Consider the following 27089-nt stretch of genomic DNA (forward strand, 5'->3'; position numbering starts at 1 on the left):
AACATGACAATGTGCTAGAGCCAACGATCGACTCTACAATTATTCCCGCTCTAAAACATACTAGAACCAACTATCGACTTTACAATTATTCTTGCTCTAAAACATACAAGTATGTGGTACTCATGGAGACCAAGCCCATGGTGAAGACATACCTTAAATGAGTACACAATTCAAAAATTAAGAGATTTTAAAATTTTGGAGTTTGCAATGATGTCATATGTTTTTGTTTACGCGTGTGTGTCGCGATTTGGTGATATAAATGTAACATCCACGTCCTATTTTTTGTTAATCAGTCGTACCATATTTTTGTCTCATAACTAAATATGAAATCTGAAATATCGAGACAAATTAAGTTGAGTCGTAACCCTTAAACATTCTAGCAACTTGAATTATGGAAACAACTATATTAATCCAAGCGACAACTATTAGGTTAATATGTACATTAAGTTTCTTTTTTCGAAGGATAAATGAAGGCTACTTTATGTTTAAGAAAAAAAATGCATTTTAACATGAGAAAACGAAAAGGAAGAACACCACTTCACAAATAGACAATGAAACAATTTTTTTTTTTGGTATCAATGAAACAATATTAACAACTAAAATTATAAAGTTGCCTACGATTATACGAGTACAATCGTATGCATAGACTGTACACATACCGATACAATACTCCTTCCGTACGTGTACGTACACGTACGCTGAGGCCATCGGGGTCGAGCCCAACCTCCTTCCCCCGACGTCCTTCCCTTCTTCTTCTTCTTCTTCTTCCTCCCCTTCCCTCCCTTTCACCTCCTTTCAAACCCTAGAAACCAGTTCCCCAACCTAAACCCTAACCCTAGCCCCCCTCCACCGTCCCCGCCTCCCCACCGCCCCTCCAGGCTCCCGCGGCCGCGCCCCCCCGCGCCCGCTTCCGCCGCCACTCGGCGCTCGCGGACCTAGGGTTTGCGCGTCCGCGAGCCCGACCCCCCGGCGAGGGTGTGCGTGGTTTGCGACCAGGGGGCGGGCGGTGGAGATGAGATAAGGCCGCGCGGCGGTGGTGGTGGCGGCCATGAGCAGGCTCTCGTTCAGGCCGCGGCCTCTCGACATCCACAAGAAGCTCCCAATCCTCAAGTCGGCGCGGGACTTCGAGGACGATGACCCCACGGCTGCCGCGGTCACCGCGGCAAGGGTAGGGGTCCTGCTGCGGCATTCCGGGTCGGACCTCACTGCCGCTGCTACTGCCACTGACGGCGAGGTAATTATTTAATCAACTGTCATGTCACTAACTGATGATAACGTTTGGGTCGAGGCTCGCAGAGTTTGCTTGCTATGTATATGTTAATTGTCAGGTCTTGTTGATGTCAGTCCAATTAGCAGGTTGAATTCAACTGTATTGCATAACTGCATATATTTTGTCTGAATATCTAATTTTCTCTTTCCACCAAAGGTAAGCCTGAGAACTTCTACGCATTTTTTTTGGGTGTGTTCTGATGTTCGACGGAATGATTTGCAGGGAAATCCAACTCCCAGCAAGAAGAATGCTCAGGAAATACCAACGCCGCAGTTTGATGATGTGGAATCCTATGAAAGGGATTACACTCGTACCTTTGCACAACCATCATGTTATATACGAGGAAGAGGAGGTTTATTTCTTATCGCTGCTCTGGAAATTCCCCTTTTCACATTGCCAATAATTTTGTTTATGGACTGTTTGTAATAATGACTACCCGTTGCAGCAAGGGCCGATATCGGTGAATTTGTTGAGTATGACCTCGACAATGAAGATGAAGAATGGCTTGAAGACTTCAACAATGAGCGGAAAAATCTCAACCCTGAAAAGTAAGAAAACGCTCAAGATTTGCGCTTTGTTGAGTTCAGAATCCTGTTTGGAGTCATATTTCCAGTAAAAGAGGTTTTCCCTTTCGCAGAATTTGGATTGTCTCAGTGACATTCTAATTTGTATAGGCTTAGACAACAACATTGACCATTTTCTCATTTTGCCCTTATGGGGTGCGTATTTTTTCTACATTTTAAGTTTTTTCTTTTGCGAAGCTACATTTTAAGTGAAATCGCATATTACAGGTTGGAGGTCCTCTTATTCAAGTTGGAATTTTTGGATCACAAAGCTCGAGAAAGAGCAGGAGCCATAACACCAACTTTCATAGGACCTGTTCCAGTCCTCTTGCAACTTGATGTTGCTATGGAGGTAAAGCAGCTTGCTAAATGGAAACTTACACAATGGTAGTAGGATGTTGTGCTAAACGGGGAGCATGGAAATAATACAGTTGATGCACTGACCGTCATTATCAACTCTGAAATAGTGCCTATTCATTTTTATCGTATTTTATACATTTCATGCCAGTTGAAATAAGATACTTTATCTGAGGACCCCTCTCGCTATCCTTTTTATTAATATAAAATAGGACTTGAATTAAAAAAGTTGCTACTCCCTCCGATCCATAATAAGTGTCGGGGCTTTAGTTCAATTTAACCCAGATTAAATTGAACTAAAGCCCCGACACTTATTATGGATCGGAGGGAGTACAATACATGTTGGACACACTTTCAAAGCCCTAGTAAATTCCATCAGTTCTACATGTTGTAGACCACTGTAGGCCATCGTGCTGTTGGCAGCAGGGTACTTGGTGGGGAGTAACCCGAGTGGGTTTTGGGTTCTTTATTATGTTGACATCTGTAACCCGAATGGGTATTGATGATGATTATGTTGAATGCCATATATCTTGTCCTTGGTTGGCAAAAATAGATATTACAGTTTCAGTATCCAATTATCCATACATGTCCATCTGTTGTCTTACTGTCGGCGCTGAGGGTAAATCTCGCACTGCATCTCTCTAGTTGGCATGAACTTGGCCTAGAATATTATATGGGCATGCACAGAATAGCTAAGCTTGTAAGCAATATCGACTTGAATAATAAGTGTTGATTGGTTCTTATGGGGGATTGGGGGTTGAACTGAATTAACACATTACTTTTCTTGTGAGAGGGTGAGCGTAATTTACTAGTGCAAACTTGAATCACATCCCAACATCTCATAGTTCAGGGTCCAATGGGCTAGAGAGACAAAGGTCATACTGCTATGCTACGATTGTCAATGGTATTAGTTTAGACATTGCATACACGTTTTCTATGTCTTGCTTCATATCGATTAATATATCCTTCAGAATTGACCCCGATTGCTCACATATGATGTTAATTTAAAAGGATTTCAAGCTTTACTGTTAAATATCAATTTAAGTTGTTAACGGGGCATATGCACATAAAATCTTTTTTTTGTTATTAATTGCAGATTATATGATTTAGGATTTTGTCTTTTCAAGATACCTGGAAAGAGACATGTTTTCCTTTTGATTAGTTTTGTTGTCTTTTTAGTATATTTATATCTTACAGATTGTTTTTCTTACCAAGTGCTTCTCTGTACAGGCTTTGCAATATTTATCTGTTCGGTATGCCGTTTTCCAAGCTGTATATAACTTTTGGAAAGCTAAGGTATCCCCCATCGTCAGAATACAGCACATTGTCTTCTTCAGTACACGACTGCAAGCATAATCTTACCTTCTAAATGCTGTAGCATAGCTCGATCTCATTTCCTGTCATACCTAGTTTTCTCATAGTTTATTTGTTTTGCATGTTCAGAAATTTCTTGTTCTACTGGATATAGATACTTCTTAATCTTACAGAAAATGATTTTAAGCTTATTATGTTTGCTGCATTACTTATGTTCACTGTTTTTTTATTATCAGAGGGAACGGTGGCAAAAGCCTATTCTGCGGCGTTTGCAGGTTAGCTAACTTTATTTAATTTCTTTGACTGGACGCTACGGTGTTATGTTCCTCTAGGTGTCTGTAGATGTTCTTCTTGGATGCTGTTTCTACCGAATGCTATGATATATCCAGGATGCCAGAAGTGAAATGTTCTTTTCTTCTGTGTGTGTTGGCTACCACAGGAAGTTCTGACTGCTGCGTAGATCATGTCACCGGACGAGGCAGTGATCATGTTAGAACTATTTCAATGACTGTATAGGTGATTGCTAAGAGAGTTAACACAAGTTAAATTAGATACTTCACTGCAAACCATCTGGAGATCCTCAAATGTTGGTTTTTCTTAGTGCAGTAGCATGTTCCTATTGTTGAAAGTAAGATAAGTTTGTTAAGATGTCAGGACCCAACATGAAGCCCTACATCGAACTTAGCGAAAATAGGGCTATAGGCTTGCTTAATGAACTTGTAACCCCCCCAAAAAATGTTGTATAGTTTTCTTGTTCAAAACGAAAACTGCATCGGGTGCCCCCCTGCCATTTGCGGTTAATGGAATTCTCCTTTCTGAGAATAATCCCCGACAAAGAAACCAAAGGATACCTTGGTTTCAAGCAGTAATTGAAGTCACCATCACCGTTTTGATCTGAAACGAACCCATGCCGAATACATCGAGGGCACAGAAAAAAAACCCTTTGGTATGCAGGTCCATCTAAACGAGCTCTGATCCTTATACTGTTGCACCTATGTCACCTTGAGGACAGTGGCATTCCAATAACAAAATGCTGGCCTATATGAGCGACAAGTCAAAGTCCATATTTGGATTGGCCACCACAAGAACAGCAGCCACCGTAGCATGTTTAGACATACGATGTTAAATAACCTTGGTATATGAAGCAGAAAAAACATGCATCCTAGCCATTCATCTTCCCAAAAGACGGACAGATTCCCCATTTCCTACGCGAACCAAGCCATGTTGAAGGGAGATTTCTTCGACTCGCATAAGGCCGTTTAAGGCCCAAAGCCATGTTCATGAGACCTACACATTGTGATCAGACAGGGTCTGTGTTGGAGGATGAGGGTGAATGGGCTGGGGTGAAGCACCTTTTTGTGCTCATCCCACTGATCAGTTGGAGGAATGGTATGAAAAGGGCTAGCCAACGTTTTTTGTATTCTTTTATCACGTCCATCCAACCAAATAGAAAATCAAGCTGGATGGTCCCAAACTCCCAATCCATCGGCCTTTGTTCCTCCAAGGCTCCAACCAAACAAATCCACAGGAGTTTAACTAGGTTTGCTTAAAAAGGCTTTAAAGGCTCATCTAATAAGTGCCAATTAGGTATCATAAGTAAATGGATCCTGCTTAAGCATTAGACTTGTAAGCTTCCAACCCAACAAGTGTGCTTGATAGCAAAGGTTTAGTCAAGGCTAGTTTTGTCAGGAGAATTGTTAAGATGTCCTAATATGGCTCTGTTTCATTACTATTGACAAATTTACTTTTGGTTTTTTGAAGCCTCCTCCACCGGTGAATGATACAAACCCATATAATGTATTCAGACCAAGAGAAAAGGCCCATCGTCTTCATACAAGAAGGGTGAGTGGCTTTAGGCCAGACTTTGTTTGAATGTACTGGAGAAACTTTTTCTTGAATAATGCCTGGCTGCAATCATATTTCTCTTCCATATACGTAATGTTTGCTTCCTTATCCAGATGCAAAGACGGGAAAATAATATCCAGTCGTTTGAAAGACTTCGCCTGGTAAGTTTAATTTACTATTTTGTTCATACTGCGTTTCTTGTTCCTGTACATCTTAGTTAATACAATTGCATTGGAATTTCGTTCATATAACTAATGAGATATATATATTTGCTGTTTCTGAACTGAAAGCTCCACTGCTCTAATGATCAACTGGTTATTCTTTTGCATGATGCTGTTCGCATCAGTATGCCAAAGAAACTGCTAATTCAGTAATTGTACTTTAACTATGGCGGAACTTTGTATGAGTTAAATGTTTTCACTTAGTAGAAGCATTGCAGACAATCTCATGTCTAATTACACTGTCCAAACAATAATTTTATGAAATGCCATTATGTGATTCCCTTCCATGAACCAGAGTGCTACCTCCGTTCCAATGAATAAGGCTTTTTTTTTTTTTTTCCGAAAAGGCAAGCTAAGTTAGTTTGACCGAACTTTTAGAAAAATCTATCAACGAATATGATATTCTATAGATATCATATGAAAATATATTTCATGATATATCTAATGATATTGATTTTGTATTTTGCATGCTAATATTTTTTTGTACAAAACTTGGTGAAACTTTAGATGGTTTGACTTTTAAAAAATAATACAAGCCTTATTCATTGGAATGGAGGTAGTACTAATTATCTCTTCATCACCATTTCTCATTTCAATGTACAATTTTAATAGTGCTGATCTACTAATTTCTTTTGTCGCCTTATTCCACTGTAGTATAATTTGCTAGCTGTAGCTTTCTGAAGTATTGCGTTACAATTTTTTTTTTGCTGTGTGCTGTTTCATTGTTTTTTTGCTGCTTACTAATCTAGCTTGAAATTTATTAGGTACGACGCAACTTGGACCAAGCAAAGGCATTAATGGGGGCTCTGATTAAGGTAGTTTCATGCATGAACTAAAATCTTAGTGGTTCTACAGCATCACCAAATTTAACTTCTAATTATGATATATATGTGTTGTAGAGGGAAGAGACAAAGCGGGAGTTCATGGAATGCGAAGTCAACCTTCAGCGCATTCAGATGCAATATAAGGTACATAGAATCATCTTACATTTTTCAGTCTACACATTAGTTTATATAACTTTTCAATAAGAAACACAATGCACAAATCCAAATAAGAGCACACCACTTGCATCACATGGTTGTGGTGAATGGGTGTAAATAATTACATTGCCACTGTGATGGAACCAAATATCACTTGCACCTATGTACCTGTGTGATGTTATTCTGCACATTATGTAGCAGATAATGCTGGCCAAATTGAATAGATATTTCTACCTGGTATTATGGTGCACTCTCATTCAACAAAATGTTTATCATTAACTGATCTTATGACCCAGTTTGTTTGATGCTCTGGTCTGTCACCTTGTTCCAGATTGGTTTGATTCTTGTCAGCCTCCTAATTTACTATTTTGTTTCCCTTTTCTCATTTAGCATGAGGCCCAGCTTGTTGATGATGGGACTACATTGTCAGGGTTCCAGCAAGTCTCTAGCAGATATGGGTCAAGTGATGATGATTATGCGGATTCGGATGACACCACAACTGAACAGCCATATTATCGGCCACCTGTTCTCCATCCCCGGTACTCTGATAACAAGCTATCAGTAATCCCTACATTGCGTATAAAGCGTGAGCGGGAACTGAAAAGGAGACCTCAGAATAATGGCTGGGCATTTAAAAGGGTACTCTATCTTCTTGTCACCGCCTCTTTTCTCTTACCAGCCACGAGAGTTGAGAAAAAATTGGTAGCAAGCAGTTCTTTGCTGCTACTTACTGGCACTCCAAAAGCAACAAGATAGTTTTTAGACGGATGATTTAGAGTTGTTAAGTTCTCTTTGAATACTATTTAGAAGCTAGAAGTAGAACTTGGAAATAAATATGGTTTCATCCAGTAACCAGTGAGAAACATTTTTTTAATCATTTATAGCAAGTTCTAGCTTTTGTAATTTTTTGGACAATGAGCTGTAGTGATCTATTATCGTTAGTCTCTTTCCAGAGTTCGATGTTGAATTATTTATTAACTCCATTCACTTACATTTATGGATCTGTAAAGGAACAAACTGTTCTTCACATTTTTTGTCAAGTCTATTTACCAGTTTCTGGATTGCAGGATCCTGAGGAACCAGTATTGTTATTCACAAGACCACTGGATCCGGGGAAGTTGGTGGCAGCGGGTATCAAGTTGCCACCAGATCCTCCCATTGAGAATGGTGACACCATGCCACCATTCCGGTGCCGAGGTAGAATTGGACGAGGCGGACGAATCATCTTTGATCGATGGAACCCTCTTGCCCGAACACCAACATCAGTTGGCCAGGAAACCTCCAATTATGTACCATATGGTCGTAGGCCACCCTCACCGGAAGGTTGAAGCAATTATTCGTCTGCACTTACAACTTATTTGACCGATGCAGCTAGTGTGAAGCGCTCGAGCAATTGTTTCTGCCGAGGTGCCAAATTGGCCCTTGGACTACATTCTCGTGGCTGAGTTATGAGCTCTGTGGATCTGATGGGAAGGTCAGAAAGTTCATGGAAAAGCTGCATACTCAGTGAAAACTGGGAGGTTTGACCTGTCTTGCAGCTTACATTTCATCTTGAGATCCATCTCGGTCATCTTTCGCAGCTGTTGTAAAATTGTTACAGTGTAGGTGAAGGGGTAGAGCATTTTTGTCTAATCTTGGCATGTAGGGTCAGTATGTAGTGCGTTGCTCTCTTATTGATTATTCATTTGGAGAAGCGGCGATCCTTCTCATTGCTAAATTAACCTTCTGCATAATCTTTTGACACTTCGGTGCATTGTATTAACCAATGTGCACGTGTGTGTATATACTGAAATCCTATGTCCATGGGCATGTGATGGCAAATGTCATTAGGTTAGGTAGAAGTTGAACATGGATATAGGTGAAAAATATTGTTGCTGGATCTGTCATTAAAGTGTTTGTATCTGCTCTACTTCTCTAATAGCTGTTTCAAATTTTCTTCTACACACATAGGATGAAATATTACAAGCCAACCTGTTCTTCTGCAGAAGGCATGTTTTTTTTTCCTATTTCACCTTGATTGTGTATGATGGTGATTGAAATTATATTCTTCAGCATAAATGCAGATCTGAGAGAAGAAATAGTGAAAGCCACACATTTCATACACCATTTAGCTGAAAATCTGTTTCAAGTTGCAAGAGAAAATTTGCCCTAGAAGTTATTGTTTTGATATTCTATATGAAATACTGGAAGTGGGTGAATACATGCCTGGTGAGTAGTATTTGTGCTGACAAACTGTGCAACTCTTGTCCAGTATTGAACCTGCACATATTATTAGCCAAAAATGGACGGTGAGTTTTGTTTTGGCCACTCAAAGCTGAAAGCACATAAAGTATAAAATTGCATCTAAATCTCTGCCAACCGCTGTTAATGTGAATTTGAGTTATTGAGTGTCTGCATCATATTTGCTGTACATGTCTATGGTAATCTTGAAGTTGACAATTTCCCTGATGCTCCAGCGTTCTTGCGGAGGCCGTGCAGTGATGCACAACAGCTCCATGCCACGCTTCCTCTGCACTTTCTTCCTTGTTGACAGGCGATGAGTGTTGTTTCCCCATTGTTGCACCTTGATTATTGCGAGCACAATCACAACGTTAGTTTGAAGGCATAGACACTAGTCAAATAGTGGTCGCAGTGGAGAGCAGAAATGAAAGAGTTGTGTCACACAAAAGGTTCTGTTACCAAGAATAAACAATCGAAGCATCACAAGTTACCTGGAAAGGTCGATAGATGTTTTTTGCATGATGGAGTCGTATGTGTATGTTACTCACTTCATTCCAATGAATTAGCCGTACATGCTTTTCAAGATTTGTCTTTGACCAAGAATTAATCCATTTATGTAGATATAAGTATTTAATAAATATATAATTGGTATCATTAGAAAGTATTTTCAATAAGAATCTTACAATATCAATTATGTATTGAGAGTGGATTTTGTACACCCACGCATGGGTGTGGGTGTTTCCGGCACCGTCCATTGTGCTTTGAGAGTGGATTATGTATATTTAATAGAGATATTTTTTGCTTAACTTTTTTGGTCAAATTTTGTCTCGAGACGCATATAAGACTAATTCATAGGAGCGGAGGTAGTATCTGATAATTTCAAACCAAACTGGCTGTTGTTGCCCTTTTAGTTGGATATAAAAAAAGCATCTCTCCATCCCACCTCCTCTACCAACCAAGTACAACACCTCTTCATTTCTTCCTTTTCCCTTTCTGAACTCACTCTGCCACCTGGTGAGAGGGGCAGACAATCAGCACAATTGAGAAGTGAAGTGGCTGGGGCCTGCCACCGGAAATAGAGCAACAAAATAGTAAAGAAATAACTAACGGATTAGTTACCAACCTGTGCCAGAACCAGTATGTAGCGACTAATTGTCTCACAACTAGGCTTGGAGCTGCCATGACGTCGAACATTCACCTCTCAAACCTCCTTGTGTATTGCGAATGTCACGATAATAGGTTTGTTTTCGATAGATGGAGATTGATTCATGAACATCTCCTTAACAAAGTGGCTATCACTCTTGCGGTGTGGGAGAAGAGATTGAAAAGAGAGAGCCGAGAGGAGCCATATCCTAGAATGCTAGAAGAGGGGGAGAGGGGTGGTTTATATACACTAGAAATATAGTCGTTGAGAAAATAGCCGTTGAAAAAGTAGCCGTTTGAAATACAATCGTTTAGAATTATAGCCGTTATAAATGGTAGTCAGGGACGGAGGTAGGGGTGCCAGCTGGGGCCATGCCCCCCCCCCCCCCATGCTTGAAATTTTGCTAAAAAGATCCACCAAAATATTTGTGAATTGCTCCCTAAGTTTTTGAATATTTGTCTATCTGGCCCCCTCCAAGAAAAGTTTTGTTCAATTGGTCCTCTCCAAGTAACATTCCTACCTTCGTCCCCGATGGTAGTTATACATTATTAAAATATACCCAAGAGAATATTGAGGATATAATCTAGACTATCTACCAAAGATGGAAATATATAGAGAATGATACCTTTTAGACCATAATCTATAGGATATTTCGGATGAGATATATACTAGTATATGCTAAAGATGCCTTAGTTTGACATCCCGACAAATTTGTAACACATAAATGTTACTATGAAAAATGGAAAACTGTGAAGTATACACAAATGCAAATTATTTTGCACATTCTGAAATGATCAACGCTAACAAATTTTTAGTTCCTTTTGCAAATTAAGGCTTCACAAGAATATAGATTGTATATATATGAAACCAAGTGGACAATCCTATATGAAAAGATACAAGCAAGCAAGCAAACAAGATACAACTAGTAAAGGATAGAAGTAACCACAATGAAGACACACAGATACATAAGGTTAATTCCTGTAGTTCCTTCCTTTTGAGGGGAGTGCGCATACATTGGACGGTTGGAGAGGTGTGGCACCACAAAGGTCTCACCCTCTTCTCCCGTGAACAAACCACAAATGTTAGTCCACACTTCATTATGAGGTGACCTTAAAAGCCAAAACCAAAACCTTTACGACAATGTTGGGCAGTCTACATAACTAAATTGGAGGCTCTCAATGTGACCAAGAAGCTTTTACACCACAATGATTGCGCTTCTAGGATGACCTCTTCCGTCTAGGGTTACCAAGAAACCCAAGAGTAACAAGTTCCACAATAAAATGATGGGCCAAACCAATTTCCTATGGTGAGATTATAGATGGAGGTCTCCTTCCTCAATTCCCGAAAGGACATCAAGACTTAGAGAGTGGATTTGCTCTTCAAATGGGTAGGTGAGCAAGAGTTACTGGCTAGAGAGAGACACATACTAGAAATTTAGCTCAACATTCATGAAAGAGAGAGAGAGGGATGGGCAACCTCCTCTTGGGGAAGAATTGTCCCTTTATAGGTCCCCACAATTTTCTAGCCGTTGCTGCCTTGGGAGACCAAAATCTCCGGCGTTGGTGAGGGCCGAACATTCTAATTTCGGCCGGAATCTCTGGTGCGCGATAGGCCGGATATTTCACCTTGGGTCGGAGATATACAATCTCCAGTCCAAATCTACGGGCGACCAGTCTAGCCAATTCGATTCGCACAATGTGATGAAATTATGATGTAATTTAACCTTTTACAATTAAAGTGTTCGTTAAACAAGTACTTAATAGGTTTCATCAGTAGAATAGTACCTCCATATCGGTGGGTCAGTCCTACGCGTATCCCTAGGTTATTAATTTGATCAACATAATACAAGTTATACCACGAAGGCCTAAGAGCATCTCCACCGATGGCCCCCAAATAGTCACCGGCAGAGGCTGGCACTTCCGTATCAGGGACGCCGACACTCCATCCTCTATTTGGGGGAGCTGTTCCCACACCGGCGGCCCCAAACCGGCGGTCCCGATAGATGTTTTGAAATAAAATCACAAATAAAAGCATAGAAAATTGAATAAAGAGAAGAAACATTCCACAAACTAATACATAATTGGGAACATGGTTTACACGAACATATAATTTGGAACATAGTTTTTCACAAACTAATACATAGTTTGAACCATGGTTGACACAAATATAAAACATTAAAAAATAACGAAACCTAACTAGTGTTGGCATCGCATGTTTCGTGTGTTCGCTGCCAAGAAAGAACACTCTCAGGCACTCACAGTCACCTAAACTGGAAAATCCAGCTGGTGACGGTGCCCCTGTCGGTTCTTTGGAGGAAGAACATTCAAAACATGCGTGCCTATTTTCGCTGCGAAGAAACAACACTCAGTTGTCGTCCTCCTCGGTGCTGTCGCCGTGGTAGTGCCGGCGACAACGTGTTTCGTCGAACACCTTGACGCTCATGCCCCCCTCGCCAAGGTAGGAGAACATGAGCACGAAGCCGGCTTCGAGGTGGTGGTAGCGCACAGACTTCTCCCATCCGATGTGGAGGTACATCTTGCCGCGCGCATCGTAGATCACGTCCACAATCCACCGGTAGCAGCCGCAGGCAGCCTCCCGCAGATGCAGCGAGCCCAGCTGGTCGCTAGCGACGAAGTCGGCGAACGTGTCCGGCAGCCTCTGGATGCCGTGTGGGTCGCCCTTGAGGAGGACGACGAACTCGAACAACACTCGCCGTTCCTCCTCCTGCAGATCCAACGATGAAGACGACGACGAGCATGCAGTTCAGCCGCGGCCACGACCACGACCACGGCCGCGACCTCGGCCTCGACCAGACATGGCGTCGTCTCTTCAGATGGTGGCGGCTAGGGTTGGGGAGGGAGGCGCTAGGGTTTGTGTGGGAGGGACGATGCGAGAGCGTCCTTTTTATAGGCCAGAGGGAGGCGGGGAGCGGTGGCGCTCATTAACGCCGGCACGGAGAGCTAGGCGCGACAGGACAGTTCGCTGCGTGGAAACTGCATCGCCACTGCACGCCAATAACTTCCGTCGCGAGGTAGGCGACGGTTAGGTTAAAATTGAATGTGCCGCTGACGCGTTGGCCCCACCACCGCTGGCGTCGACTTTTGGGATGTGTGGCTGACAGGCGGCTCCCACGCCCAAAAATTTCAGTCTCGCGAGGCGTCGGCACGCTTTTGGCCAAGAGACCGGCACGAGGTTGCCGGCGCTTCTATTGGGCTCGAAAAATCGCCGGTGCCGTTTGAGATACGCCGGTGTGAGCACTTTTTTGCTTGCTATGGGAGGCGCCGGTGAAGATGCTCTAACCCACGAGAATCCAGCACATATGCAATGCCACATGAACATGAACGATGATCGCATCATACTATCAACTTCACCGCAACATCATGAGATGGTCGACTAACAGACCGTCGCGAGCTAAAGACGTTCAACTGAACGTTGATAAACAAAACAGGATATTTTTCTAGACGTGTCAACGTTGAGCCGAAAATATTCAATTTGACCTTCTTCTCTTCTGAAGAGCGGCAGATAACCCCTAAACCCTCTTCTTGGACGACAAGTCGATCCCATCAACGTGCCTTCCGTACTGACGCAAATACCCCTGCCTCTCGAACCCGTGTCCGGCAACGCGTCCGTGGGTATAATGGTAATTCGGTTCCTCCAAAAAGACCCCTTCTCGCAGGGTTTCTTCCCTTCCAGACGTTTCGATCCCTCTCTCGTCCCCTCCCGCGCCCCCGCGCATCCACCGCCGCTCCCGATTCCGGCGCAGCGCAGAAGATGGTAGCCGCCGCCCGCCTCCTCGCGCGGGCGTCCAGGCAGGGCGCCGCCGCGGTGGCCGCGTCCGCTGCTTCGAGGCGCCGGCTCTGCGGCGTGGCGGCGGCCGCCGCTCAGCAGCCGTTCGCATCCTCCCGCTGCTCGGCCAGGGTGAGATTTTCTGCCCCGTCTCTGTGGAGGGTTCGAATTCTAGTGTCGTATTGCTGTTTTGGGCTGTATCAATGTCTCGTTGGGGGAGATGCTCACCATCGATGCTGCTATATATGCGCTGTTTAAGTTTCAGAACTAGTAGGTTGTATTTACTACAGTTTATCGCCAGGAGGAGAGGGCCAAAATTCGTACTAGGCATTTTCCTTCCCGGATAGTGCTGTTTGGGTGGGTGGTCTCAGACTCTCAGCATTCAGGCGTGGATCCAAATTGAACATCGGACCGATTTGCTGTAGTACCATGCGAGCCCCCTTCTGCAGTTCTGACTTTCCGCGCCGCATCCCTCGGGTTTCAGCGAAATTCGGCCCGTCTCTCCGACGCTCCTCGATCCGTAGGAATTTTAGAATGAAGGAAGTACGTACATGGTAGAGATACGCAAGATGTTTATAGCGATTATACAAAATAAAGTGTAAGAAAACGAGTAAATCTTCGAGGTTTTTGAACTCTTCGTATTTTATAACACAATCTTCTATTTTTATTAAGGCGCCCCAAGAAAAATTATACTCCATCCGTCCATAAAAAGATGCCAAAGATTTACCTAAGTTCGGATATATATGTACACTAAATAGCGTTTAGATACATCTTATACAAACTTACGATATTCTTTTATAGACAGACGTAAATATCAAATATAGATCTGTAAATACCTATGGATTTTTTTTCATAGTTTAATTTTAGCCATAACATAATGCCAATGCCGCGTGTACGCACGCAGGATGAGGTAATAAAAACAATATTATTGTATGAAGATGTCGCAAAGGGAAAGTTTAACGTGATTCTTATTCTGACTGGTTTTGAGAATGTGAACAGGATCATGAAGGAGCATTTCCCTAGGAACCAAAGAAAATGTCCTGAAGACGTATTTTTGAGAATGAAAAAAATATCGTGAAGGCGTATACAGCCAGTACGCCTTGTTCTTTCGTGAGCAGGGGACAAAACACAACTGTAAAATTCCCCCCCGCGCCGCGAACTCTCCAGTAGCCTCCCCTCGCGAGCCACCACGGCCCAATCTTCCCCGCGGCAAAACCTAGCCATGGCGATGCTTCTCCGCCGCCGGATCCCACTGGTCCGCCTCCTCCGGCCACTGCAGACCGTCGCGGCGGCCTCCACCACCACTCTCGATTCCAGCGCCGCGCAGAAGATGGTAGCCGCCGCCCGCCTCCTCGCGCGTGCGTCCAGGCAAGGCGCCACCGCAGTGGTGGCGTCCGCTGCGAGGCGCCGGCTCTGCAGCGTGGCGGCGGCCGCCTCTCAGCAGCCGTTCGCATCTTCCCGTTGCTCAGCCAGGGTGAGATTTTCTGGCCCCGTCTCTGTGGGGGGTTCGAATTGTTATTTTGGGTTGTATCAATGTTTCTTTAGGGGGATGCTCACCATCGATTGCTGCTATGCGCTGTCTAAGTTTCAGAACTAGTTCATATGTACAGTTTATCGCCAGGAGAGGACACTAATTCGTAGTAGGCATTTTCCTTCCCAGATAGTGTTGTTTGGGTGGGTGGTCTCAGGCGTGGATCCAAATTAAACATCGAACCGATTTGCTGAAGTACCTGCGAGCCCCCTTGTGCAGTTCTGACTTTCTGCGCCGCATCCCCCGGGTTTCAGTGAAATTCGGCCCGTCTCTCCCTTGAGCCTCAACCCGTAGGAATTTTAGGATGTGGAGGATTGGCATCAGAACTTGATGTTTCTGGTTGGGGCAGCTTAGGGATTTACTCCTAGTGATTTCTGGTGGCCGAGGGTTTTTCTTATTTCCCTGAATCGAGGCTGGATTTCTGATTCGTCATAATATAGCTGAGCTTCATGTTCCTTTGATTGGTATTTGGATCCTAAAGCCTTGGGAGTTTAGGGTTTTGGATGTTGCCAGAAGTGTTATTTGAATATGGAGGGGGTCTCTTCCATGCTGGAGGACTAATTTCTGTTATTAGAATGTGCAGAAAAAATTGGGTGAAACATGATTGTATTTTGTGTATTGGGGTCAAATATGATCTGATATTAGATGCGTTCATGTGTCGGCCATGACATATTTGATTATTTTTTTCGTAAATGATATTGGTAGGATGAAATGCTGACGGGCTTACCTAAAAAATCCTCTTAAATCCCATTGTATCATGTACTTGTACTTATGCATGCCTGATGTTTTTTTCTGCAAGAAAGCCTTGTTTCTGCATTGTTATAAATTAACATGGCCTACAACTAGTCTTACGTTCATAATTACACTAAAGGGTAACAAGATTATTGTAGCTACGAACAGCCTGAAGGCTGAAGCATTCCACTGGATTAAAAAGATGATTGCACACCTTTAAATTTCTTTCTTGCTAAACAGTCTAAAATAAAGCCAAATTATAAATCCGTCACAACTTGCGTTGTATATGGGTAGGCAATTGACTACTTGTTGCAAGATGGATGGAGAAACTAGGCTGATGTAGTGATATAGAACATTGCAAAGCCACCAGCCATGCTATGTATGAATCAAATTACTAGTATCCAATCACCAGGCATTGCTCTCCCTCTACCTGCTGCATAGCAGATTGAGGGGGAGCAGCACTTGGAGGACAGTAAAATTCAGTCGAATTCACAATGCAATATAGAACAAATAAAGAGCGCATGTGGCCACGGACAGTCCATGAGTCAGTAGGTAAGTAGGTTAGAGGCTAGAACGGAAGTGAACTCCATAAAGTGCAAGTAGATCAATAAATTTTACACATGATACATAGTCCAACAAGAATCCTTGATTCAACTTGATGGAAACATTAATTTCCTTTAGGATAGGCCTGGATTTTCAATATAATCTTTTGAGTCTTAGGCCTGCTTCTGTTTCTGCGATCATTTTACTTATATGAGTTTGTATACTTCTCTTATAAGCAGGTCCCATATACGTTGAATCAGCCATTGAGATACTCAACAAACATCTTTCAAAGGTTTGGCTTTTCATCTTCTACCCCACAAGAGAATGATAAGGAGGTAAACCAACCCAAAGACCAGGAAAGTACTGCACAGGAAATAAATGCTGAAGCTTCAAAGGAAGACAGTGGCTCATCTGGAGGTAGGTTTGGAAGACCTCAATCCCAGTCTATCAGGAGTTGATGCACTAAACAACCTGCATTTTCTGATTCAGGTGCGGAAGAACTTGATCTTTCAAAGGAGGATCTAGTGAAGCTAGTTCTTGAGAAGGATGAATTATTAACCTCGAAAGATGAAGAGATCGAAGATATGAAGGACAAGGTTTTGCGCAGCTATGCAGAAATGGAAAATGTTATCTCACGGACAAAGCGTGAATCTGAGAACGCAAAAAAATTCGCAGTACAGGTTTGTTGTTGGTAAATCTGATTTCGGGTTTTGAATTTTAGTGGTGTAGATCGATGTTTATAATGTTTGAATTTTCTCTCTTATAGCGCCTTAATCATGTATGCAGAACTTCTCTAAGAGTTTGTTAGATGTTGCTGACAATCTGGCTAGAGCATCATCTGCTGTGAAGGAGAGCTTCTCAAAATTAGATACATCTGAAGATTCTAGTGGAGCTGTACCATTACTAAAAACCCTACTGGAGGGTGTAGACATGACGGATAAGCAACTCGGAGAGGTACTTTGGCTATTTAGTACATACAATCTTCAAAATAATGATTTCGTTCCTCTGCATTATTGTTTTTTTTTATTAGGGACTATACCTGATTTTTTCTCTACTTCTCATGAGTGTGTTTGCTAACTATTTTATTCCCCTTTTGCACATCGCTTTCTGGGTGATAGTATTGCCTAAAATGTGTTTTTCCACAATTTTGAACAGGTTTTTAAGAAGTTTGGAGTTGAAAAGTTTGATCCATTGAATGAGAAATTTGATCCTGAGAGACATTATGCAATATTCCAAATGCCCGATGCTTCAAAACCATCAGGAACTGTTGCTTCTGTTGTAAAGGTACATATCATCATCAAGATTTTGATATGTATGTGTGTATTCCAATAAATTTTAAAGAGTTGGGGTTTATAGTTTTTGAGCTTGATCTATGTTTGTATTCATCTCTAGTTTTTGATTGATTGATTTATATTCTTTTGGTTTGTTTAAAGGACCTATGTTCTTAGAATTTCGAAGTAATCTTGGAATAAGAAAATTAATAGGAAAACAGAATATACTTTAAGCCCCTGGCTTTTTTGGCCTTATGAATTTATTAAATCCAGTTCTGCTATACTTGCTGCGAGACATGTACATCCCCTGTCTACATATTTTTTGCTATTTTGGCATAGAGATTAGAATTCTCGTGTTATATCTCCATGTCTATCTCATATGAAACGCGGTTTGCACTGTGATCGTTTCAGTAGTCAATTTTTTTTTGTCTGAACCATGAGCATAAATGCATAATTCCATTAGTTGTGTGACTTGAACTCACGGTAATTTAGCCGTGAGAAATGAACTTTAACTTGGTAATATTCAGCCAATCTTTGTTTCAATCAGCAATTACTGCTTGCTCAACAGTCAATATTTTCCTTTTTAGATTTTTTTAACTAGTTTGTTTTGAATTTTGAACTAGATAAATCTCTCTTGAACCTTGTGCTCGTCTGGTTTTCTGCACGCACATAGAGGGAATCAGTACTCCCTCCGGCCCTAAATACTTGTCGCAGACCTAGGCAAAATATAGGCTATAATATGTCTAGATTCATTGAACCTGCGACTAATATTTAGGGCTGGAGCCTGGAGGGAGTAATTTTCCTCAACCCTTGGATTACCCTGGTCAAAGATCAAATAGTTATGCATGTGTTTTTTTTTTATCTCTCTTCTAGTGTCTTGTGTTCCACTGGGACCCCGCACAACCTACTGGTGCAGTTTCGCTAAGAAATGAGGCATATAATTAGCTCTACTCCGGTAGCGACAATAATGACTATTTTCATGCATGCCTTTCCTATCCCTCGTAGGATATATCAGCACAAATGAAGCGTTTTGAATTTGCACATCAATATCTGGGATCCTTAATAATAAGCATTTTGATATTTGTGTGGCATCTTGCAACCTCAGATTAATATGGCGTTCTTAAACTTGAATTTCTTGATAAGTTTCCGATTGAGTGATTGAAATGCCTTATATAAAAGTGATTTTTTTTTTGCAAAACCTAGTTAAAGTCTAGCTGGACCGAATTGCTTTTACAATTTAAAAATAATGCCTGAAACCTCTGTGCTACAACCGGTATTTTTTTTCCTTGACACATGCATGCTTTTCCTGGTAGTATTCCTTACACATATGTGGTTTCAGGTGGGCTACATGCTACATGATCGTGTGCTCCGCCCTGCTGAAGTTGGTGTTACAGAGGGAGGTCCCTCTGAAGAAGACGAGCCAGAGGAGAAATCTAGTGGAGATTAGATTAAATTAATTTACTAATATACCAGAAGCAAGAAGAGATAGCTGTTCCTCATCAGCGAAGGAGCTCGGCGTTTCGGATGTTTTTTAAATTGTAAAAGCAAGGCTGTCTTGTTGAAAATGCTATCTGTATGGGTATACGTTATACCATTCCTTAGCAGCGCAACGTTTTTGATAATTTTGTAAGGTCATCTTGAAAGCTTCAAGAACATAGTTTCTTTCACATGATGTGTGCTCCCCTGGAAAAATTAGTCACCCGTCTCTTGCGCCTGGCAGTTAATTGAGGGTTGAGGCCACCCATCCAGCTGTTTAGTTGCAACTACGACCTAGTAGAAGCTGAGTGCAGAACCCCATCCTGGCCATCCATATCTTGAGGGCTTTGTCTGTCAAGGGATGGAGTGCTCTTGTGTGTTTGTGGCGGATGGAGGATGGTGCTATCAGTACAATTGATATCATAGACACAAGAAAATCTCAGTCAATTAAGGCATAGACACACCTTGAAAAAATACAATAGTTTTACAGTCACCGTGGCTTTGAACAACAACCGTGACGCGAGGGATTGCTCTGTGGACCTGATCGGTTCAACTCTTTTGCACCCGCTCAAGTGTCTGCTTCGTCATTGCTCCTCGGATAGTCGGATGTGTGACTCCAGGATGCCTGCCGAGACCAGTCGGTACGGCTCCAGAGGCTTTGGCTCCTCTGAAGTTGTGTTGTTACTAGTATATTGGTGCTGTAACTATTAGATTTGTGGTTCATTACGATCTAAAATCCTCTCTTGCTTCTCCCCTCAATTCTGTTTTGAATGAAAAAAAAAAACTCCGCACCGTTGCGGCCAAGACTTCAAGATCCATCCGTTTGCCTTCTCAATCTATATATACATCCGCTTCCTCTTTCCGAGGACCTATTCTGCTTAAATTTTCTTAAAACATTTTGCTTCTATATATACATCCACTTCCTCTTTCCGAGGACCTATTCTGCTTAAATTTTCTTAAAACATTTTGTTGTGATCAGGGGTAAGTGAGTGATTAAATCTGTTCAAGTGTCGTAGAATGTCATAGCACACCAATTCCATCCATGTTATGCCCCGCCCATTGGTATCTACGCCCTCCGTTTCATAATTTTGTATCGTGGTTTTAGTTTAAAAAAATTTAAACTAAAATCGCAATAAAAATTATAGAACGAGAGGTAGTAATTCATAAGCATGCAAATAATATTTAGTATGTTAGTAGTGAGGCTAAGGAGTGGTCATGATGCTCGGGTCTATCTCTGCCATTGGTGTGGTTGCCCTTCATTTGGAGTCAACCAAAGGTTCGGCATTTTATCCTTTTGCATGTCCCGGCTTAAAACAACGCCGCACAACTCATAAGTCTCATATTCTCTTTTCATAAGGCGTCCATTAGATTAGAGACTATAGTTTGACCACAAAATGTCACCCATGTTTCACAAGAATGTGTTTCAAAGAAGTTTTTAGTCCATAGTTTTTGTGACACACAATATGTACGGGGTATCACTAGTTAATATAATGGTTAAAACTAAAACACGGATCAAAGCAAGTGCGCCATAAAAAATGCGGACATACTCCCTCCGTTCTTGTTTATTCCACATTATAGGAATAACCCGGCAAACTAGTATAATATTTATTAGTATTACTTCAACTAATCTAAAGTACATTGAAAATAGTGCCATCCAATGGAGAGGGCAAGACCGTTTCGTTTTGTGTGTTTGACTAAATGTTAGAACGGACAATAGTATGAAACAAAATTTTGATCTGGATTATAGAATAAATCGGAACAAGGGGGTATGGAGGTAGAACTCACGGCCACCAAGGTTAAAGCCACGAAAATATGCAATGCCGTACATCAGAATGGAGGGAGTATGAAGTAGAACTCATGACCGCCAAGATTATGACCACCAAAGTGTATCGTGACACACGATCCGCGTGAGTATCTTGTAGGCCTCGTCCGGTTACGCCCTGCCCCGGAGGGATTAACATGGAATGAAAGGGAATCACTCGTTTAATTTCCGGTTAGTGCCTCTCAATCCGACTCTCACACCGAAGACGAGATGAAAAATGGAGGCTTACAGGCGGGGCCTGTGGCGTTTCGTTCTTGTGAGAACAGGTGGGCGTGGTCTATGCACCTTACTGACTGTAGACAGCTCACCAGGACTCCCGCCTACATCTTTAAAAAAAAAGGACTCCTGCCTACAGCTAGGGCCACCTTTCAGCGGGAAGCAGGAGCCGGGATCGACACTTGACACTTGTAAGCCAGCCAAGATCCGTTGCCCATAACGGCCGATCGCCCGAACCGTCGAACATTCGGCACCCATCAGCAAACTTGGGCTCCACATGCAGCGTGGCATAAACAATGTGAGTAGTACAAGTCTAGGTAGAAGAAGATATTGTTACGGGATGCGCAATGTGCGACGGCGAGGCCGACCACAAAAACGGGCCCCACCATCCACATGTGCCGTAGCTTCCCTTTCCGCCGTCCCCCTTCCGACCTTCCCCTCCCACCCAGCCTCCATTCCATCCTCGAAATAGGCTTTCGCCTCGCTTTATAAACAAAACAACCACACCATACAAGAGGTGAAACAAAGAAAAAATGCTGGGGCAACAACAGAAACATGCCCAACTGAAAAGGGAAGATACAAAGGAAGCTAATGGCAGATCAACGAAACGATGGCACTCCGCAACTGTCGACGCCCTCCGAAGTTTTCCACCACGCTACACGCACCACGGATTACCAAGTACCAAGCCAGCACTTTCAGGAAGGCATATGACGTCAACACGCTGCTGCTGCTCGGACCAGCGAACTGGACCTAGGGTTTCCCCCGGTACTCGGGGTTAGGTGGTACCGGGGATCAACGAGGCCCTCCAAGAAGGAAAGGCGACACCCGCAGGCACCGCCGCATCGGTGTCGGACCAGCCGGCAAGGATTTCTCCCGAACCCCTCTACCACCAACCCCCGGAAATCCGTAGCCTAGGAGCCCACAAGGTCCATACGCAGAGGTGGTAGGGTACGCAAGCCGCTAGACGCAGGAAAGGCAACCGCAAAATGGTCCGCAAAGCTCGGGCCCAACAAGGCCCATAAAGAAATGGCCAGTTCTATGCCCGCCTGGCCTAGATCCAGCCCGCAAGCTCGCCGTAGCCGCCGCCTCCACCTTCCCCTTGTCCGGCAACCCGCACCATCCCACCCCGACGCGGGGATCTCGTCACCACCAGCCTACCGCCCACCAGCTCACGTCGCCCTAGATTGATCCACCATCGCCGCCTCTCCGTGGCCAGCACCGCCAAAAGGACACCGTCGCGCCGCCGCCGGCAGATCCCGGCCCGCCTGGCCCAGATCCGGCCCGCATCAAGCACAACATGGCAGTACATCTCGCCGCCGGCCTCCCAGCAAACCAGCCCGCCATCGAGCCTCCCCTCCTTCCTCCGATCCGCATAGGTCGGCCGACCACCTACCACCACGGCGCCGCCTCCACCCGCTACTGTAAGGGCAGAACTCATATAAATCATTTCCCCCCTAAACACGAGCTTCAAATATTGAATATAGCACGAAGAGCTCACTCCAATATACTACCAAACAGAAAACTATCTCAATACAACTGATTGTAATAGAGAAATTATTAAAAAGTTAGATTAGGCCAAGAAGAGAGAGAAAGGAATAAGTACCTGGACGATTGTAGAGGAGTAGGGAGAAATTGCCCTATCTGGCTATTTGCTTATATTTTAGGCACTACTGACCTGTGTCTTCTAGGAAGAAAATACTCCTCGATTTCCAATAAGATAGCACCGCCAAGAAATCAAGATTAGTCGAGATCAATTTTCTTACACATGCAATGTAGATAACCAAAGTAATGGTACAATATATAACATCAGAAAAATCCCCGGCAAAAGGTAACAGCAGCAAATAAATCTACATATCATTTTTCATGCACGAAATGTCTATAAATCAAAATGCTAATCTGAGCCACCAAATATGTTTTATACCACATCAAGTTGTTATGCCTAAAATAACCAATGTATTGGTGCTCGTAAGCACATACTTAGCCTCTAGAAAACTGAACTTCAGTACTCCAATGCATGCAAACACGATTCAGCTTAGCTAATCTAATTATCCTCATAGATGATATGGTATAAATGTATGAGCGACAGATAGAAACAAAATGAGTTACATATTCAGTACTCAGGGTATCCTTTCTTGTGTCACCCTCGTCGCCGGAAGGAGGCCCCTGGCGCCGTTGGTGATGCAGGGGTTGCGTGAGACGGTCGCGGCCGCCGCCTCCGTCAGGCCGACGTGCCGTTCTCAAGCTCTTGCCGTTCGCCTGGAAGGCTGGAACCAGCGGCAGACCTGCAGCAGGCCCAATCTCCTGTCGCGAGTGATGCAGCAGGCCCAAAATCGTTGTTGTTTCGACAGCGGAGACCGGACATAATAGGAGGACCGATTATTATGTCCAGTCAAGGCTGGGCACGGCAGCATCGCTATCTAGACAATCTAGTATATCTATCCTACGTGCGCAGCGCACACAATACATACTCGATCTAGATATTACTACCCAGATCATAATACGTACTCGATCATTGATCGATCGAATCCATGGCGCCGGCGGCGGTGCAACAGCAGATCCTCCTCCCGGACTTTATGCTAGAGGAGATCTTTGCGCGGCTGCCGCGCAAGGCGTTTCACCGTTGCCGCTGCCTCTCCCGCGCCTGGGCCTCCACGCTGTCCTCCGACGACTCCATCGACCGCAACCTTGCCGCTCGAGGCAAGATGCGGCTGGACTACCATGATCTCATGAAGTCCTTGGTATTCGGGTGCTGCGTTCCCTGCGGCGCCGACAAATATAACGAGACCGGGATCGATGTGGACGGTGAGCTCTCCGAGGAAGAAGAAGAAGAAGAAGAAGATATCGATAGGAGAGAGGAGTACCGCACGAGAGGCTATGTGGAGGTGGACAAAGACTACCGCATCCAAATGGCCGAGATGCAGGCGATGCTCCACGAACGCCAACTAAAGTTTGAAGAGATCTTCCCCGACTTCAGCCACCACGATCGCGACATAATTCCATACGGCGCTCTCCATCCTCGGATCCGACAGCCATTACTGGAAGAAGAAGTAGCAGGTCCCTCGTCGAATTCCTTGGGCGGACAAGGCGAAACAGAAGTATGCATCAACTTCATGCCGATTCGTGGTCGCGAGAAGACGGAAGAGGAGGTCGACCAAGAAATCATCGCTTTCCTGAGGGGATGTCTCGCTATGGACCCAAAGCCACACGTACTCATGACTGAGACGTTTTTATTTTCTGGCAAATACATAGCACTATAGCTTAGTTCGTATTGATCTACTAAAATGCATGAATGTAGATATATCCAATGACCATGTATTTGCATGCATTGTCTCTTGCAGTTCTTAAAGGAGCTTGATACATACCGGTGGACAGCTGAGCAGGACTACTACTAGGAGGATTCTGAGGAGGATTGCTGCGGACTTCTAAATCTAAACTTACCTATTTATATGTCTCTCTAGCTATTAATATAATAGATTTCCTCCATTTTATGAAATTTATCTTAACTTTATCTAAATCTGGGTGTATCTAAGACAAGTTTCGATACATTCAAACTGAGATAAAGTTAAAATACTTTCCATGGGACAGAGAAAATATAAGATATGTATGTCTATAGTTATTTATACGGCAGCAACTATGCAACTGCATGTGCAAGTTCTACCTTAACTACAAGCATGTATTTATCTTCATTTCGATAAAGGAATATATTAATATCGCAAAGCTACCAATTACGTCTTGCCTCTGCAACAACGCCATACCATAATGGAGTTCCGTTGTAGTGTTCTGATCCTTGCAGCAGCAACATAAACACCACCATGACAACATCTAAAGTTCAAGTTCTTCAAAAGCAATGCCTTCAAGAAAGGAACAATGCACAAACATTGCGAGAACCTTGGCTCGGCTCTCTCCCCCGCTATAGTAGGAGAGGCGTTTTTTCCCCTTCTCGTTCGCTCCAGCTCGCCGGCGGCGATTCGCCGGTTCCCTCCGTCGGCCGCTCCGGCGGCGGGAGGGCGGGGAAACCACGAATCTCGTCTGTACATAGCTAGGTGTGAGTGGGTGTCCTGTCGGCGGCGCTGGGGAGAGGATGGCACGGTCGATTTGGTGGTTTGTGGCGGCGGAGATCTTCTCCGGTGGTGGTGTTCTACGGATCCCCACCACGTCTCTGCCTCCTTCCCGGTGCTCGCATCTCGGTGGAGGTGCCGTGCGCCTAGCTCCCGTGCCGGAGATCGACTGCGGCGGCTCCGGATTTTGAAGGTATGGAAGCTCCAGGTGATGCGATCCAGATTGAAGACGATGGTGGCGATGCAAGGTAGAGGCCCTTCGGGTTCGAGGTTCGTTCACTTCCCGCACGCCATGGGACTCCGCCCGATCCAAGGTTGCAGAGGAGGAGCGACGGCGGCGCGCCAGCGGCACGGCTTCTTCGTCAGCGTCGTCTTCGTTATCCTTCAGGACTTGTTTGTAATTTTGCTTTATCTGGTGGACTGTTTTGTAAGGGTTCTGGATTAATATCACTTTTTCTTCCTCGAAAAAAAAGGAACAATGCATACGCGTCGTTGTCCGATCATAGATTTTAGGTTTTCACTCTGCAGGAAGTTCCCGCTCAAAACAATGCATTCAATAAAAACATTGCCAGTTACAACCAGTTAAGGCCAGACTTTAGATTGTCACCCTGAAAGATAGAACATTAAACTTCTGCTGTGCTGACGCCCCACTCGCATGCCGATGCTATGAAGCCCGAAACACCAAACCATAGGTCTAAATTAACAGAGTGCAACTAATGCCTGAGGTAGAGCATAGCAGTGGAAGTATGGAGCAAGACAGTACTGCTTCTTAGTAGTTGATTCATTAGTTTCCGTTAAACAACTGTTCGGCTACCTTTTCCTGTGCACCGTCTTGCATTTTACCTTCGTCAATACCGAATTGTTTTTTTCCTGGTACTGCTATGAGATACTGGTCGAACGAACTAAGCCAGACTGAAGATGTTATATGCTCCTGGCAACAAAATTCCATGGTGAAGCTGTGAGAGGATTAGTTCCTACATATTAATGGCTCAATGCTTTTTAATAACATATAATCTTCGTTTATATGCACCTGGTGGTTGGTGCGAGTTTCCATTTAAGTGGTGAAGATGCAAGAATGGGGTTTGATCTTTATGATTTCATACTCAAGCTTGGTTCCATTCAGCAAGATCATGTAATTATATGCTGTCAAAACTGTAGATGTATATGACATGTACACCCTCTTGCATGATACATAAAAATGCATAACTACATGAAAACAATATGCTTCACTCCAACTAAAGATCGCAAACTATATATAATGATCTTCAAAATGTAGCAACGTTCAGAAACATATATACATCTTCATCACAGAACTGTGGAATTACAATGATATTGATTCAGTGTCAAAGACTAAGGAGTTGGGAAAAACTGAGTACAACTAAGGACCTGAGGGCACGAAAATAGAAATCACTATCCTCTAACATTGGAACGGGATAAATATATTGCTCTATTCACTAATGTAATATTTTCTAGATATTTTAAAACGGACTAGATATGAACCAAAATTAGTGAACCTACAAACTAAAAAATGTTTAGGTACATGCGTTTAAGAAAAAAAACTTAAAGAAGGTCGATGGTTATGAGCTCAGTATTTATTGTGCTTTCTACTCCACCCGCTGGCCCTTGTCATATCCAAAATGCTCTCGAAGCTGCTGGCTTGAACCGGGTTGTTCCAAAGGAAAATTTAAACTACTAGAGCCGGTGAAAAGATCCACATTGACCGTCGGTGATTGAGCTCTC

General features: G+C 43.4%; 2 protein-coding genes across 2 annotated transcripts; both read left to right on the forward strand.

Annotated features, from left to right (window-relative positions):
* The first annotated feature begins 972 nt into the window (after positions 1-972).
* LOC124658162 lies at positions 973-8468 on the forward strand. The gene is made up of 12 exons (XM_047196581.1): positions 973-1234; positions 1493-1622; positions 1716-1818; positions 2062-2185; positions 3421-3486; positions 3741-3779; positions 5266-5346; positions 5463-5510; positions 6335-6385; positions 6470-6538; positions 6941-7189; positions 7618-8468. Exons 1-12 carry the CDS (start codon positions 1049-1051, stop codon positions 7876-7878), a joined length of 1407 nt encoding a protein of 468 aa, XP_047052537.1. The 5' UTR covers positions 973-1048; the 3' UTR covers positions 7879-8468.
* Positions 8469-13685: 5217 nt separating this feature from the next.
* Positions 13686-19444, forward strand: LOC124656630 (grpE protein homolog 2, mitochondrial-like). Its single transcript, XM_047195340.1, has 6 exons — positions 13686-13832; positions 16746-16923; positions 16996-17186; positions 17293-17460; positions 17662-17790; positions 19117-19444. Exons 1-6 carry the CDS (start codon positions 13686-13688, stop codon positions 19222-19224), a joined length of 921 nt encoding a protein of 306 aa, XP_047051296.1. The 3' UTR covers positions 19225-19444.
* The last annotated feature ends 7645 nt before the right edge of the window (positions 19445-27089 follow it).

The sequence above is a fragment of the Lolium rigidum genome, chromosome 5 (assembly GCF_022539505.1).
Source record: "Lolium rigidum isolate FL_2022 chromosome 5, APGP_CSIRO_Lrig_0.1, whole genome shotgun sequence".
NCBI classification, from domain to species: domain Eukaryota; kingdom Viridiplantae; phylum Streptophyta; class Magnoliopsida; order Poales; family Poaceae; genus Lolium; species Lolium rigidum.

Coding starts and splice junctions, on each gene's coding strand:
- LOC124658162 (XM_047196581.1), top strand. CDS start 1,049: ATGAGCAGGCTCTCGTTCAGGCCGCGGCCTCTCGACATCCACAAGAAG. Junction 3,487..3,740: donor ATAACTTTTGGAAAGCTAAG/GTATCCCCCATC, acceptor TTTTATTATCAG/AGGGAACGGTGGCAAAAGCC. Junction 7,190..7,617: donor ATGGCTGGGCATTTAAAAGG/GTACTCTATCTT, acceptor TCTGGATTGCAG/GATCCTGAGGAACCAGTATT.
- LOC124656630 (XM_047195340.1), top strand. CDS start 13,686: ATGGTAGCCGCCGCCCGCCTCCTCGCGCGGGCGTCCAGGCAGGGCGCC. Junction 17,461..17,661: donor CGGATAAGCAACTCGGAGAG/GTACTTTGGCTA, acceptor AATTTTGAACAG/GTTTTTAAGAAGTTTGGAGT. Junction 17,791..19,116: donor CTGTTGCTTCTGTTGTAAAG/GTACATATCATC, acceptor ATGTGGTTTCAG/GTGGGCTACATGCTACATGA.